Source organism: Astyanax mexicanus, chromosome 1 (assembly GCF_023375975.1).
Source record: "Astyanax mexicanus isolate ESR-SI-001 chromosome 1, AstMex3_surface, whole genome shotgun sequence".
Taxonomy (NCBI): Eukaryota; Metazoa; Chordata; class Actinopteri; order Characiformes; family Acestrorhamphidae; genus Astyanax; species Astyanax mexicanus.
The window spans coordinates 80,193,034-80,210,250 of NC_064408.1; the positions used below are offsets into that span (position 1 = coordinate 80,193,034).

General features: G+C 38.1%; 1 protein-coding gene across 1 annotated transcript in view; it reads right to left on the bottom strand.

The window, feature by feature from the left end:
* Positions 1 to 4,539: 4,539 nt before the first annotated feature.
* igf2r (insulin-like growth factor 2 receptor) overlaps positions 4,540 to 17,217 on the bottom strand; it is a 42,921-nt gene continuing 30,243 nt past the window's right edge. Inside the window, exons 35-48 of the mRNA XM_049484201.1 lie at positions 16,729 to 16,779; positions 16,520 to 16,618; positions 14,814 to 14,972; positions 14,153 to 14,351; positions 13,329 to 13,481; positions 12,972 to 13,206; positions 12,028 to 12,164; positions 11,797 to 11,914; positions 11,401 to 11,547; positions 10,782 to 10,966; positions 9,901 to 10,087; positions 8,409 to 8,555; positions 8,205 to 8,274; positions 4,540 to 7,123 (exon numbers count right to left, since the gene is read on the bottom strand). Of these exons, the coding sequence (XP_049340158.1) occupies positions 6,731 to 7,123; positions 8,205 to 8,274; positions 8,409 to 8,555; positions 9,901 to 10,087; positions 10,782 to 10,966; positions 11,401 to 11,547; positions 11,797 to 11,914; positions 12,028 to 12,164; positions 12,972 to 13,206; positions 13,329 to 13,481; positions 14,153 to 14,351; positions 14,814 to 14,972; positions 16,520 to 16,618; positions 16,729 to 16,779 (2,280 nt within the window). The 3' untranslated portion in view covers positions 4,540 to 6,730. The remainder of the gene's footprint in view (positions 7,124 to 8,204; positions 8,275 to 8,408; positions 8,556 to 9,900; positions 10,088 to 10,781; positions 10,967 to 11,400; positions 11,548 to 11,796; positions 11,915 to 12,027; positions 12,165 to 12,971; positions 13,207 to 13,328; positions 13,482 to 14,152; positions 14,352 to 14,813; positions 14,973 to 16,519; positions 16,619 to 16,728; positions 16,780 to 17,217) is intronic.

Consider the following 17,217-nt stretch of genomic DNA (forward strand, 5'->3'; position numbering starts at 1 on the left):
AGCAGACTTATATAATTAAAATTACATAATAGATCTGCCAAAAGTCACTGAATAGCTTAAAATGGCACATCCAGAACATTTACTTTTTTGTGTTGGCAGTATGAAAAGACATGCTTCTGCTGAATGAACACGTTCCTCCCATGTCGTGAGCCCCATAAACAGATATCGTCCTGAAAAACAGGTTTAAAAGCATGAGACAGAAACCATCACTTGCTTTCACAAATGCTTCTGTGGTCTCAGTTTAATTAAACATTTTATTCCATATTATATTCTAATCTCTTTTACATATTCATTTTTTAAATCACAAATTACTGTATAAAACATACAAATGTAGGTGCAACAATATGTAATAAATATGTATATAAAAATTTAATGAAGAAAAAATATTAAGTTTTTTTTATTGTCTCTGACACTTTTTCCAGCCTTTCTTTAACCTAACACATTGCTATGAAATATATGCTATAAGCAGTAGTAATTCACCCAAAATATATACATATATATATATTTTAACACAATCTAGCTGGTATATGAAGTATACATTTAATAAATTTAAATTTAATATTTACAAAGGATCAAAATTCAGTGGAGGCTTGCTTGCAAACTGATTCACATGAAATTGAACAGGGACAAACAAAACAAATAATGCTAAAGCTGCTAACTGCTAGAACTGGTAATATACCCCTCATAGAACAGCCATTTACTGAAAAAACAAACATCAATATCCAGTTAAATGGACAAAATATACAAGTATTTTTAGCATAGCTGGAACACAATTGATTAAAACAACACCCAATACCTATCTTCCCCCTAATATCATCCACTTTACCTTAATTTCTACCAAAATCTAAGCATTTATTCGATTCACAGCTCAACCTAGGTGTCTAAACATTAACTAGTATGATTTATTAACTAGTTTAAAGGGATTTTGGTGTGTTTTTAGCACAGAACTCACCTGAAAAACAGGTTTAAAAGCATAAGACGGAAGCCAGACTTGTTTCACGAATGCCTCTGGTTTGAGAAGAGAATTCAAGGCTACTGCAGCTTGTCACAGTTAATCACAGCATAAACAGCGCTCCAGCACCAGGAAACAGCAGGTGAACTTGCCCTAGAAATCCTTATAATTGAAGCACATTAAAAATAAGAGTGTTCCATGGCAGATTTAATTAAATTAATAAAAATATTAAATTAATTTTTTAACACAAATGTGACCACACATAATTAACTATTAACCAATATTTTGAAACATTTTCCACCTTCACTACATTAACATATGTACTGGATCGAATGAAGTTGAAGTGGGGTGAAATGTTGGGTGTGTTTGTGGAATGTAAAAGGGGGGAGATTCCCCAAACTAGTATGTGTGTGGCCCCAAAGGCTCCTATGGTGTTAAGATGAATGTGTGGCCTAAATTCAGGCTGGCTTAACACGGGGTAGGTAAGTGTGTGTGTTGGCATCCTATCTTGGTTGCATACACCTGCAAGAATCTGGTGAAATGGTCTACAATGAAAAGTACATATTCAAAGCCACCCTTACTTGGATTCAGGTTGAGAGTCATTAGACACAAGCTCAAAAGGTGAGGTGGTGGTAATGCTACCCATTGGTGCTCTTATATGTGTGACTGGTTTCTTTTGTTTTATACTGGGAGCAAAATCTAGTCACATATGCCTGTATTTCCCTTTTCATAAATGGCCAATAAAAATGCTCTCTAGCCAGGTTAGGGACTTTCTCTTTGCCCACATTCCCCATGTCATCATGCAAGTGTTTAAGGACCATCTTTTTGTACTGGGCTGGAAGTACAAGCTGGCATCTATGACTGGTTCTGCGATACAAAAGACCATTCCAAAAGAGTTTGTTCCATTCATGCATCATCCATTTGACTGCACCACTGACTCCTCGCTTTATGTAACTGGTCAGTACTTGTACAGGCTTGTTTCTTTGAGTTTCAATACTGGGCCAACAACGAGATCTAGATAAAGTTAATAATAGCATTAGCCTTGTCATCTTCTATTTCAATTGCTCCACTCAACAGGTTAGCAATTGTGGCCGGTATCTTTTCCCCACTCTGTTGCCACTTTGGAATGCTGCCCACCAAAAATGTCACTGGTATTGACAGATTTGGGTCACTATTGCCAGGCAGATTTAACCTGACCTGAACACAGCCATCAAAGAGAACTGTATCTTCATTAACAGCCAGCACATTTAGGGGTTTGGTGCCCAATAGTTCACTAAGTGGTCGAACTGTGTGATCGTGCAAATATATCCAGGATCCAGGATGTTGACTTGTGCTCCTGTATCAAGCAGAACACTGTCAGCATTCATGTAGCTCTTCAGCAAGCACTTACTACCCACTAACTCAGCAACCTTGTCATCTGTTGATGTGAAACTGTACACTGTACACTGGCATGGTTGAGCTCAGGCTGGCTCAACCCTGTCTGGTGCTGCAGGTATGGTTTGTTTTGTGGCAAGGGCTGGAAACAGCTTTTTCCTCTGGCCTGCTTCTTTAAACACCCCACAGCCCTGTGACCTTCTTCCCTACAAGCAATAGTGATTGCAGCTGTTCATTTGGGGCATCTGAAACTCTCACAGTACGTTGTGACAACGTCTTGCTCAATGTACACCTACAAAGAGGCTCTGGATTTCAGGCTTGAGCACTAAGCTTTTGTAGTCTTTTTGTTAGTTTTTTTTTTAACTGTAGTACTTCTCTCCTCTTTGTTCTTTGTTACAGACTCAAGCTGAGCACTGCAAGTTACAGTCACATTCTGACGTGGAGTCTAACCCAACCTACGCTGCCGCTCACTCTCGTCACTCTTTATTATTATCTTTATTATTTGTCTTAACTATATCTCATCTGAGATGTAGCGTCCAAACACAGACATAGAGCTCATACTCTATGTCTGTGTTTGGATGCATACATTACTTTTTGCTTCAAACCAATCAGTCTATTGCCTGGTGCTCATGAGCTCCTGGAAAAGCTCAGTAGTGCTCTTTTCACCCAATTGCATTGGAGAAAACTCTTAATCTCTGCCACAGTCAAATCAGCTTTTTTAACCAGCATCCTTAAAAAACTGTCCTGGTTTAATGATATGAAGCACACCTTGGATGATCTGTGTGTGGTTTGCTTTTAGTCCTTCATCAATTTGTTTATACAAACTGCTGTAGCTAATGTGAGAGGTGGTTTCACCTTATCAGACCCCCCATGAACTTTAAACTTGTAACTTTAAACTTATTGTAGGAATGACAGATCTCTAACTGAAACTACTGTTTCAGGTTTGTGGAGTGAGGAAGGTGTTTCGATCAAGGTTGGAGGTGTACTACCAGGTTGCCCTGTGTATGACTGTCTTATTAAGTTCAGAAGGGCCAGATGAAACTTTATATGTATGCCTTATTCTTCATAGCTAGTCAAAAACTGCTGGTATTCTGATATGCGAGTGCCGGGACTAGAGGCAGCCACTGGTAACCAATCACTGGTGGCATGTTCTCTTTTTGCATGTGAATGTAGTGGTGTGTGGCAAATTTAAAGTGTGTGATGGGGTCTGCTCTGAATAACATCAACTATAACCAAAGAACCCACTGGTGGACGCACGTCAGTAGATATACAGCACTGAATAAGGTCCCCTACAGCAGCTTTTCATTTCAGAAGATGTGAAAATCCCTTGTCTTCTAAGATAAAGCAAAGTATTACACTGCATATAGGTACAGATCAGTGTTCTCAAGTCTCACGCTTTGAGCGTGTGACACACGCACCTCAGCGAGTTCACACACTCACGCATGGTATTTCTCACGTTTGCCAATCCATCACCTGCATATTATAATGTACTCTCGTTGAGCCAATCAGAATATAGATAGCTCTGTTGTTAGGCAGACCTAGTAAGAGGGTGGAGTTTCAGTCAGTGTCAGGCGCGAAGAACTGTCTGATTCGCCACTTCTGAAACACACGTCGGTAAACAACTGAAGAAGAACTGCGCATTCCGCCCCATGAACAGGATACAGGTGTATGTGATACAAAACCTGTATTCTCTGCAGTAAAGTAACTTATTACATTCTGAAAATGTGTTTTAAAATCTCCTACAGGACACATGGATAAGCTACCTGTTCACTCTTTACTCCACTTAATCATTCCAGAGCAGTAACAGTAATCAACACAAATTCTGCATGTTTGAAAATAGACGTAAAAACTAGACAAAAATAACTAAACTAAAGCTTTGGAGGCCAAAAACTGTTTGATTTGTATTGATTTCAAAGAGTTACTTGACTTTTTTTTATTATACATTCTATTACAATTACGCAGTTCAGTAATGTTCCTTATCAAACATGAAAGCTTTTTATGTAATGCTTGAATAGAAATACTCAAGATTTAGTGGCGTAACATCAAGTAGAAAATTGACAAAAAATCCTGGCCTGTTAAGGGGTTAAATTGTGAATTGTAATCGAGAATCGCTCATATATTTAAAGAATGTCGAGATTATTTTTTTTACAATATCATCCAGCCCTAGTCTGCACTTAACCTAGAACATGCCATCACAGAGTGAAGACAGAATGTGCTTTAATAGCTGATCTCTTTTATTGAAATAATGCAATAATGTCTCAGCATCGACATTTTAAATACAAAAAAACAACACACAAACAAAGCAGTAAAGCATCTGACAAAACAGAAATCATAGCCGATCCAGAGCCTCAATTATTAAAAAAGAGAGACAACATCAGGAGAGGCTCTGGATCATCCACTCGTGATAAAAAAAAAAGTAAAATAGAAAAGAAAAAAGGCCGTACCGAACTTCTTATATGCATACATCAGTGGCAGACATTCCCGTTGATGCACTGGAAGAAATTAGTGACACAAACAGTCATCAGTCACACAGTCCAGCTTCTGCCCAGACGATAGACAAAGAGCAAATTCAGCTGGTGCATCATCTTCATCTTCATCAAAAGAGTCTTTGAGAAAACCCCAGAGCATGGGCAGTACCTTCCAGAAACGTACTCCTGATTTTAGCATTTTCACCTACAACAGACATGGAGTCGTGGCAAGAAGCAATGATGCATCTCGTTTCATGTTAATTCAATACTGGAGGATGTTTGTAATGGTTAGATTGGGAATGTGTGGTCAAGCCTTGTCAAATGTTCTCTCAAACTACTTCTGATCAAACCAAATACTTCTTAAACAACTCAGAATGCAAATCTATCAGAAAAAATGTTCAAATGTGCTTAATTGAAAATTTAGAGCAACAGCTAGTGGTGCCAGATTTGCATTCCTTATGCCAGAGAAGTCCTATCTCATAATCAAAAGCGCCGGGGTGGCTGCTGGTTTTTATTCTTAACAACCAGCAGTTTATCTGATTCCACCTGATTCTACAAGCTTCTGAGAGGCTGGAATAAAAAAACCTGTAGCCACACCAGTCCAATGTGGATAAGAGAGGACACCTCCACCATATGGCCATCACTTAAGAATAACTCAGCAAGTTTGCAACATTTTCCTTTGCAGTTTATAGGTATTACTGTATATAATTACCCTTAAGATGTAACCAAAGTTTATAGTGAATAGCAGGTTAACTCTGCAATCAGCACATGCATCACAGTCGTAAGTTTATGAAGAACAGCAATTAAGAGCGAAGGGCAAATGCTTTTGACTAAGTTGACTAAGGTGACTAAGCTGCTTTGCAAAAAAACACATTTCCTGAGTCACCCTCATTTAATGAACACACTTCCAGTGGATGATAAAACAACAAATTAACAAAAGACCAAAGTGCATTACACCCAAACGGTGTGCTGTAAGCTCATCTGTATGCATCTAGGTGTTTATATAAACTTTACATATTACGCCTGTGCAAAAAAACAAAAGAAAATTAATCAAATAAACTTAATTAAAAGAGAACTAACAAAAAAAACAATAGACGATACCCGATAAAACCATCACACTGTGATTGTAAATATGCTCAATTATAGACTGAGGCGTTTTAATATTGGGCGGAAAGTTGGCGGAGGGAAGGGAGGCATTAAACTGAGTCAAGCGTCCAAAGCCCAGCCTCATGGCACTAAAACCCATATACTGTGTGTAATGTTCTCTGTAAGGGATAGAGCATAGAGCATGCTTTTAGTTTGGCAGAAGGGACACTAAAGCAATGGAGGAGACATCCTCTTACTCAATAAATAGATGGATGGATTTAAAAAGGGACACAGCCCTCCCCCTGACACTATAGAGAAAAGGTCAATTTTAACCAGATTAACCACATTAATATGAAAGACAACTTAATGCAAATGCACAATGCTACATTTCCAGTCGAATAGAGAAAAATATTCTCTCTCAACACTCTCAGAAGGTTGTTTTCAACCCCCCAACACTGGATTTAGAAAATGTACCAAAACCATTAAATAAAGCCATAAATGATCTAGTATGTCTGATGGAGATTGAGCTTAATTTAGAGACACATAAATAACATCTCTGTACATTAAACAAATGCAAAAGTTCAGTTCAGCCCATAGAAAGAACAAAAAACTAAACAAAACACAAATAAAAATAATTTTTTAAATGATTAAAAAATAATATTTTCATCACAAAGGCATCGTTATAGAGTGGATGCATGAACCCATCTGCTCTTTGAAACACTGTACAGTAAACAGTTTACAGATAAATAGATTTTTCCCTTTAGAAAACCAGAAAGAGAACAAACTGTAGGAGCAAAAGGTTGGAGCGAAGTTGGACAGAGGTTCGATACAGGGAGTGGAACCAGTGTTATTAGACTTTGAGCAGGTCCTCATCGCTGTCCTCTGGGTCCAGCTGTGTTTTCCTCTGGAGCTTGGCCCCCGGTTTGGACGTGCTCCTGCTCCCAGTGTCCTCCAGAAGCCCCACCAGGTCCTCGTCGCTCTCGGCTCTCTGTCGGGCGGCCTGGAGCCGGGAGGAGGATGAGGAGGTGGGGCCTGTGCTCCGGCCAGAGTGGATCCGCACCCCCGGCACGGTCAGCACCTCGTCCTCGCTGTCCTGCTCGTCCAATGAGAAGGAGCGCAGGGCATCAGCGCTCACTGGCTTAGTGGTGACGTGGCCGTTCTCCTGCAGCCCTCGTGCTGGAGCCTCCACCTCTTCCATTAACCACTCCATCTCATCTTCACAGCCGTCCTCATCTGTGTTCACCTGCAACAGACAGAGTACTCTCATTCTGTACCTTATGAAATTCTAAGAACATGTACATTCACTCCCCCATAAACAGCTTTTTACATATAATCAGTTATCATCAATACCAATCAGCAGGTTTTTCTTTTTTAGTTTGTGACATTTAAGACTAAGCAGGTTTTACTGCTAAAAAGACACATACTAGTCTGAGACGCATTTACAGGAAACTTCACCTACAGGATTTACAGGAAATATCACCAAAAAAATGCTACTCTGCGAATTTGGGAGCGTGGTGTGCACACAGGAGAGGAACAAACTCATTCAGAGGGCGTGCTCTTTAAAAACAGACCATGGCGGCTGAACCCCACTATTCACTTCAAAACCCACGTCTACTGTTCTGAGATCAAAGTGCTAATAAACAGCACCAGAGTTAAGCTTTGCTCTAAAGATCAGTGTTTAGTTCAGCAGTAGACACGACCACAGGTGCGAGAACAGATTGGACACCGCTTCAGTCCAGGTTTACAGAAAATGGCAAGGCAAATATCTTGTGTGTGTAACAAACTTGGTGAAATGAAGTGATTCTAATTCTGAGATGCACTTTTTCCCCAAACCACACGGAATTTTAATATCACTTGTTGGCTACTTGAAGTGGAATTTATTTGGAAAATGTGTTAATGATCTGTTTTAATTAAAATAGTGTAATTTAAACTGTCCTTTAGTTGTTGATCTAAATGCTGCTAGAACTACTAGGCCACTCTATTAGACAGGATATGGGACTGAAGTGCCTGTGTAAAATCTGGAACATGTAGCTTTGTCTCAGAACTGTTTTTTTGTTATTACCTGATGGTATGAAAAATATCAAGATATATATATAGTTCATATCGCCACTCAGCAAAAAATAGACAATTATTTATCCATACTGCCCAGCACTACTATTAAAACACAATTTAGGGAAAGCTTTCACTTTATACAATGTAGGACACTGAAATTTAAAGATGACTGATACAGAATATACTCGAAATATTCATAAACTGCTGAATAATGTAGTTTAAGCAAAAAGAAGCAGTGTCTTTAAAATGTTTCAATTTCAGTGAGATGTTACCTTGGAGTATTTATAGGACACTTGATTTCCCTTCTTGCAGCAGCTGGTCACTTTCTGCAAAACAAGGCCCCTAAAAAAACAGAGCCACAAATCACAGAGCATAATTAACCCTCTATCAAGAGATGTTAAAAATAAAGGTCATTATAGGAGGGAGAAGGAGTTATGGGTATAACTGTGTATAAAAGTCTGTGTGTGGGTTTTTACCTTCTCTCCCGCTTGTGAAGCAGCAAAATAAGTAGACAGACTGTAAGCACTACAAGCAGCAGACTAAGCACTGTCCCCACAGCCTGACTCCGCCCTGACAGTCCAACACTGTCTTTACTGTTATCATCAATCTGTCTGCTTGAGGAGCTGTGGAGAGAAAAAAAAAAAAAAGTCACATGCTTAATGTTTCACCTCTTTCTGTTATGTAACAACTGAATGAACCCTGCACAGTTAATTATTAAACCCTCTTAATTAATATACAGAATCTTAAGTGGAGGTTAGACAAACTGAAACTTATACTATATGGACAAAAGAATTGTAAGACCAGTTCATTCATTTTTTCTTCCAAAATCAAGGGTATTTTAAAAAAGTATATTATATATATATACTTTTTTTTTTTAAATACCCATGATTTTGGAGGAAACAATGTATGAACTGGTCTTACAATTCTGTAGAGTGTAAGGAATGGCTTTCTACTTAAACAATAATACACTCAAGGTTGGTGCTATAATGTGTAATATTGGCACTGATGTGCTGCGGTCGTAGAAGTACCGTAGATCAGCTCAGCAGTGCCGATATTACAGGTTCCATCATTGCTGTTTATTAAAATAATTTGAAGTAAAGAGTACTAGAAAATATGATCTGTTTGCTTATAAACACTCAGCGAGTTTTATTGCTGCTCCGTGTGTAGCTGCGCTGTTTGGATTAAAAGTGATGCATCGTTGCTAGGTTACGCGTTTTAATGGCCAGTTTTTCCTTATGTGTACAATGTCCCTTTAAGAGACCCTTTCACCAAGTCCAAGTCTTATATGTGCTTTTGGTGTCTACTTAGTTTATGTATGAACTAATAAACGAGTGGAATACTGAAACAGTGAGTCAGAGTGTCTCATCTATTCCAGTGTGCTTCGTGTTTCACCTGCCCAATCTAGGCTGGAGCGTTACAACTGGCGCCCGAACAAAAACTAAGTAGACAACATAAGCACATATAGGGCGTGTTACTACAAAAATAAAATAAGCATGAGAAAGGAGCAAGCTATCAGCGTAAAGAGACTGTGTACACACAGCTAAATACTGGCCGTCACACTGTATGTGGCATACAAGTAATACATGGAGAGATTCGATTACAGTGCAGTACCGGCTAATAATGTTATATTACTCATAAAACGCCTCTCAGCCAATCATATTCCAGGGTCGGAACTAACTGTGGTATAATAGATTTAAAAGCACTGCTGTGAAGATTTAATTGCATCCAGTGACAAGAGTGTTAGTGAGGTCAGGATGTCAGATGATAACCACCCCACCTCAACATCTTCACATCCTCCACTCCCCAACTCATCAACTCATCTAAAAAGTATTGGATGGGGCACCATAATTACAAAGAACCTAGTTCCACTGCTCCCCAGCTTCATACCCCTCTAGCTTACATCTGAAATTAAGCATGCCGCCAATAAGTGCACATCAGCGTTTGTTTGGTTGATGCACGGTTACTTACAAAAGGGCGCACACTGAGGAGGTGTGCCAGACAAATAAGTACTGGCACCCATCAGTCTCCAACAGGAATTCTGGGATGCCTTCTCCAACGGCAGGGTTGCAGTGGAACAAGATTGCAGATGATACAGTTTTTGATGGGTCCCTGCCGCACTTAGATTCGGACGGCACCAGCACATCCAGGTTGTCCCCTACAAACACATTGTCAAACTAATTTAATACCAAGTAGCAGATATAACTGATTTACTGTACAAAAAAGTGTAGCATTTTAACCCTCTATAACAGGCAACAAAGCATATTTTGGTTATTACACCATTCCATACCACATCATACCTTATTTGTTATGTAATAATTTAGTTATTTAACTTTTAGGCATATCTACGTCTAGTACAATGATGTGTAGAAATGGGTCACAAATAAAATATGTATATGTGCAAGAATATCTAAATATTTATATTAAAAATATAAAAAATCATGTTGTAAGCTTACTAAAACAAGGTTTTTCCTTTGCTGTCTGAGGGCAACATTATGTAGATCACTTTGGTTAGGGTAATCATGATAAAGCAGTGGTGGTTCAAATAATTATCAAAACAAAAACTAATTCTGAAAAAAGTTCCCAAACAGACAATCTCCCAAATAAATATTGCATAGTGATTATTTTCTCCCTAAAAATATAATCCATGCCACAGAGGGTTGAACTGTTAAAAGAAACATATTATTAGACATTGAAATAATACTAAAAACTTATAATATGTGCATATAGTTTTTAGAGCTGATTACAGCAGTCACAAACTGTTCTGGTAGTGTGAATAAGATTTAAATGTGGTTAAAATGTGGCTTTATGTCACTGCTGCAATGCTGCTGTGAACTCTGGAGTCTTTTTACCTTTGATATAGTACTTGGCCCGGGTGGAAGAGCCAATCTTTCTGCAGTAGGAGGCATCCCTCTTCACCTGGCAGATATTAGCACCCAGGCACTGGGCCAAGGAGTTGTTGGTGATACCAGACAGCTGGATGTGGTAGATGTAGCGGTCACCGTTGGTTCGGATGTCTCCTGTAGCTTTGTGGAGTCTAAGTGCAAAAAGATAGAAACAACATTTAAAAGTTTAAAAAAGTAAAAAAAAAAAAAAAAAACTACATTCTTTTACTTTTAGGGCTGCTCATTTACTAAAAAAAATTAAATTAAATAAATAATGGCTAGCAACACCCCTGCATTTGATTTGGGTTTTCTATTTTGTTGCCATAAAAAAGCCACTACTTTTAGTGAGAGCTTGTACCACACAGTTAAGCTATGGTCACAACAAATTGTAAATGTATAGTTTGGCCAAAAGCTAGCTAAGCTAATTAAATTAAAAACTACTGGTACTTGAAAATTGTACTTAATGTTTGGCATGACCTTGGCACAAGTCTGCACTGTATCGTGCATAAAACACTCCTTAAATGAGTTAAGAGTGAATTTTTTGAAAAACACAGTTACACTGAATTAAGCTGCAATAATTGAATACCTGTAGTAGAGGGCTCCAAGGCTGAAGATGGCTCCTGTCTCTGGAAGCTTGATGGTGCCATTAACCATCTCCACCTCCTGCTGCTTCACAGCACAGGCTGCTCGAGTCTCCCACTCCACCCAGAATTCACATGCTGCCATATCCTCACTAAACAAAAACATTCAGGGAAAAAAAAAGTCACCTTTAAACTAAAACCCTGAAAGTGTCACAGAGTTCAGTGTGAAGCAGAACAAAAAAATAGTTTAACTGGATCACTCAACACTTGTTAACACATGTTAATCAACAGTCAGACCCAGAGATATATTTCGATTTATAAGTGACCTGTGCTGCACATTTTTTACTCAACTTAATCTTATACTATAAATTAATCTGTACAGCTAAATTTTGCCTACTCACCGCAGGAGTTTTGGATGGCCCACTGTGGTGCCGCACGTCAGTTGCACCACAGTTTTGGCTTTGTTAGAATTTCCACATACAGCATCGCCCATGGTGTAATTAACCTGAATATTTCCATCTGAGAGGATACAAAAGAGAGAGTTTATTTTTACTTATTTTCTTCATTGTGCATTATTAGGCTATGCACAGTGCAGGAGTAGACCTTTAGTGTGCTCTAAATGGGGAACTAACCAATTGCTACCATCGTCTGGGTGTGCACAAGTCCCAGATTCTCAGTCTTTCCATTGGCACGTCTGCGGCAAACTGCAGCTCCTTCTGGACAGTCCATCAGGCCACCATGGACTCCCTGGCACAGGTTCATGTAGTACCTGGAAGAATCGTGAGTTTAAACATGAGTAAAACTAATGTTTTTTTCTTTGTAAAAGAACAAGCATTTCATAATAACATGTCGACCAAAGCATTGAGCTTTAACAAAAACAAATCAATTACATTTCAATAGAATAATTACTGTTAAAAACATTTTTGTTCATGTGTGATCACATAAGAGACTAAGAAGAGATGCAGAAGTAACCGACAGGATTTCATAATCAACAGAACATCCACAACTGTAACTTAACAAATGTGAAGAAGTTAAAATAAAATCATTACCAATCAATCAAGACCCAAGAATATTTTAGAAGAAAAAATAAAATAAAAGTACTGCATGAAAAGTGGTCAAGAAGGGAAGTATTTATGTGGCAAACCATATATACCAACAGAGGGGTCAAGTAACAAAGTACACATATATTGTTACCTAACTTAAGTAGAACTAAAGGCTCCTGTGGTGCAGCCTAATCTTTAATGGCATTACTTTTACTTTTATACTCAAGTAGTTTTGAAACCACTACTTTTTCTTGGGTAAAAAGCTTGAGTTGATATTTCAACTTCTACAGAAGTATTTTAAACTCTAGTCAAATACTTTTACTCAAGTAATAATTGGGAATATTCTTGCTTTACTATTAGGCAAACTTGGTATTCAGAACCTGGACTTGGCTATGTTTTTTATACAATACATTCACTATGTTACTGGTGTGCGTGTGTGTTGGAACATTTAAAAAGAAGGCAAAATGAAGAAAAAAAAAAAACAGAGTGAGGGAAAAAAAAAGAGCAATACACATAGTACACAGTTTACTCACGCATCGTTCTGATTTCTGAACTTCCATGGTTCGGTGAGGGAGGACAGAGTGCGCAGGTCATAGGTTTGGTGCTGGCTCACCAGCTTGCACTCCATTTTCTTTGGTGGGCAGACCACATTGGTGCGCCACTGGAACATGCTAGAACAGCCCTGCGTTTCACTGATCAGCTGAGGTGTGCCTAGGCCTGCAGCACGATCACATGTGAATAGGATGGTCGACTGCCTTTTAGCAGTAACTGCAAAACACAAAAATATATTCACTTATTTACAGACACTGCACAGCAAACAGCTGTCAAAGAAAAACATCAATCAACAGGTCATACTGCTGCCTCTCAGCAAAAGCTAAAATCAATCTTACCACTGGAACAGAGGCCCCATTTCCTGTCTTTGTCAAAGCTGGCTGTGGTGGCACACCACTTTTTGCCTTCATGGTTGCCTTCAGTAGTACACTCCGTATAGGACTTTTTCATATGAATGAAAGGAAAAACACATGCGTCTCCCCCAACAGTCACTGTGTGAAGATAAAAGCAGCATTTAACAAATCAACCCAACATTGCAACTGTTGATACACGCTAAACTAACATGGTGATAAAGGATAAAGCTGATAAAGGGTATTCTAGACTATTTTATTGTATAGACCAAAACACACCAATATGGAATTCCTCATGTAAAAAAAATAATAATCTTTTAAATGGCTTTAAAACCATCTGACAGCAAATAATAATACTATACAACCAAATTTGAGAAAATAATACAAAATGTAATTAAACCACAATAGACACCACCAAATGGTGAGATTAATCTAGATTAATGTAGGCAAGAGTTAATCACACTTAACACTTAAAGTGTGTGTGTAAAATACAATACAGTTGTGTTGCAGACTTCAAGACCCCTGCTTTCTATCACCACCACTGTCAGTCCGTATATTAGACACAATCTTTTCACACCAAGCTACTCTGAATATTCATAAAATGAATTATCAATGATAACTGATTTAATAGTATGTAACAACTCAGATTTAAGAATTTATCTACCCTTAAAGCTTCAATCCCTTAAAATAAAAACAACCTATTAATGTGCATGAAAACCAGAGCCTAGACATCTTTGCTTATCATTTTGTTTTTGTACAGAAAATGGAGACAATCCACTTAATGGCTCAAACAAATAAATACAATTCCTCACCTGAAGGACAGGGGTCGCCACCTCCATACTGCATGATCACAGCCTGCTGCTCCCAGCTGTAGTTCAGACTCATGGCCTTGCTGATGCCAAAGGAATAGGCTGAACCACTGGACACCAGACACACTGGACTGTTCTCACAGCCTTTGTCCTTCACAGCACCACATACGTTGATCTTATAGGAGCCGGAGGAACCACTGACCTACAAAGTTTGACACAATGTACAGGTGTTGTCAAAAAGCCAAAGGTACCAAAAATAATAAGATGCAAGGTTTTTGTGAGACATCAGCAATATGAAAGTATTATATGTCTATAGAATATTTTCTAGAAAACAATATGCATGTATTTGAACTGCCCTCATAGGATATTTTTATTCAGAATATTTTAACCACCTCCTTTCTCGTCCTATTTTCCCACTTTTTACCTTCACTGACCACATAGTAGCACCAATCCTGTTCTCGGAGAACTACCTCCCTATAAACTTAATCACTAACGCTCAGAATCAAATCCCACCCAGGTTTTTTATTCTCAAATTATAATACCCAAGCACCCAGTTTCACTTAATCAACATGCAACAAATTAACTGAATTATAGTGACGTGTGCAGAATATACTATGTCCCACAAAAATGATCATAAAATCATTCAGTATAGGCCAAAAGCTACCTGAACATTCCTGGAGAGCTGTGTGAGATCAAAGGTGTACTGAAGTTGAGAGACATTTAGCGAGCAGCCGTTTGCGTGGACTGTTTCTGGACACACCACAGGAGTGGCCCATTCAAACACATACATGCAGTCCTGCTGACGAATCATGGCTGGAGAACCCTGCATTAACAAAAGAGAGAGCCACTCAGAAACTACACAGATAAAAAAAAAAAGAGGAGACGAGTGTGTTCCCACCAAGGGCGTAGGAGCAGGTTTGATATTGGGGGGGACACATTTGCCAATATGAACCCAAGCCCACCCTATAGTTTCTTAGAACAACATTTGTGGAAATTACTTTTAATCACAAATAATATTTTTTTTTCTGTATTTTGTTTTTTATTAGTTAACAAGGTGATTTTACAACCTAAACATGTTACTTCACATTACATTTACTGTTGTAAGAAAAAATTATGCATATACATATACATATGACAAAAATGATCAGTTATCACCTAATATTTAAAATAATATAACAAATTTGGTTATTATTATTATTATTATTATTATTATAATCATGTATTGGCATGTCAATTCTGTTGTATATTTACATTTTCTCCACTCTTTAAAAAAAATCCTACGCTTTTATTTTTCTATTAAGAGCTCTTCTAAAGATTGGTGTCCTTTTATGTAAAAGAATGTAACTTTACGTTTCATAAAGATTTTAATTATAAACGTCAGGACATGTAGCCTTACTGTGAACCCTGTTCTTACATATTCTACTGAATATTAACACTGTTCTACATATTCTAGAGCTTTCTCTGCTTTAAAGACATTTAATAAAGTAAGTGGTTGTATGATGTGTCTAATACACTGCTGGATATACATGATTAAACTCAGTAAACTCAGTAAATGACTGTTTATTAGCTGATCAGCTGGATCAGGTCATCAAAACACAATTTTGGGGCAGTGATCAGAGTTAAGAAACTGCTTTAAACTACAAACATAAAGTACTGTACTAAATTCTGACTATCCACTACATCTGGCTTCTAGATAACTAGTTAACTAAATGAATTTTTGTTCATTATTGCTCACAGTAAATCCTGTAATCCTAAATTAATAAAGACAGTTTAAAAATGAAACAGTAATTAGCTGATCAGGTACAGGGCAAGTTGAACATTACGTATATAGTTTATTTTTTCTTTAACGTTGACTTCCAATCTATCTAATTCCAAAGTTAAGCTAACTCACTAACACAGCTGCAGTTTATTAATCACAGTGGGTTTAAACTGTGTGCTGATTTAGAGTATTGTATTTTTAACCAGCTATCAGAAACATATAATCAAAGTTTATGTGGTTAGCCTATCGTTACCTTTCTTTTAGAAAAATCCCCGTATATCCAGATCTTAATCAGCTGAAGCTGCTGCAGCCCGATCCCGCTGCTAAATCTCACAGCGAGGGGGCGGGGCTTCCCCCACTAGCACACCGCGGGCCGTAAAACCAGCAAGCTGATTGGTTGTTTGTGCTGAGAGGCGGGACTTAATACCTGAACCGGCTCCGTGATTGGTCCGGTCTGTCTCCTCATTAATAGTACAGCTGATCTGAGCGAAACGATATAATTTTTGGGGGGGACAAATCCACCTGTTTCCAATATTGGGTGGGACATGTCCCACCCATCCCCCCCCCGGTTCCTACGCCAATGGTTCCCACACAGAACATAATAAACTCACCAAATCTGTGCCTCTCTGGCAGGTGAAGAGTATTTTGGAGGTGTAAGTAGCAGAGGGTTGAACAGCACAAGGTGTACTGCTGTTAAAAAAGATCTCCACCTAGAAAAACAGATCCATGTTCAATATATAAAAGTAAATATGAATCCTAATACTTCCCCCTATTTAAATAGAATATACAATTAACATACATACATAAAAAATTTATTTACCTCATCTGTGGCTCTATTGTATTTGGGACCAGATGTGATGCGTCCAATGTCCTGTGCAAGAAAACAATATGAAGATGGTTACCCAGATGGTTATCTAACCAGATCCAGCTTAAATGTAATTAAATCTATCTAAACTACACAACAACAAGTATTACATTGTAAAACAAAACTGTAAAACAAACTACACATTATATATAGTATATCTGGTGTAAATCTATTTATACAATTTAAAATGTATATATTATACACTGCTCAAAAAAATAAAGGGAACACTCAAATAACACAATAAAACTCCAAGTAAATCAAACTTCTGTGAAATTAAACTGTCCACTTAGGAAGCAACACTGATTGACAATCAATTTCACCTGCTGTTGTGCAAATAGAATAGACAACAGGTGGAAATTATTGGCAATTAGCAAGACACACTCAATAAAGGAGTGGTTCTGCAGGTGGGGACCACAGACCACTTCTCAGAACCTATGCTGTCTG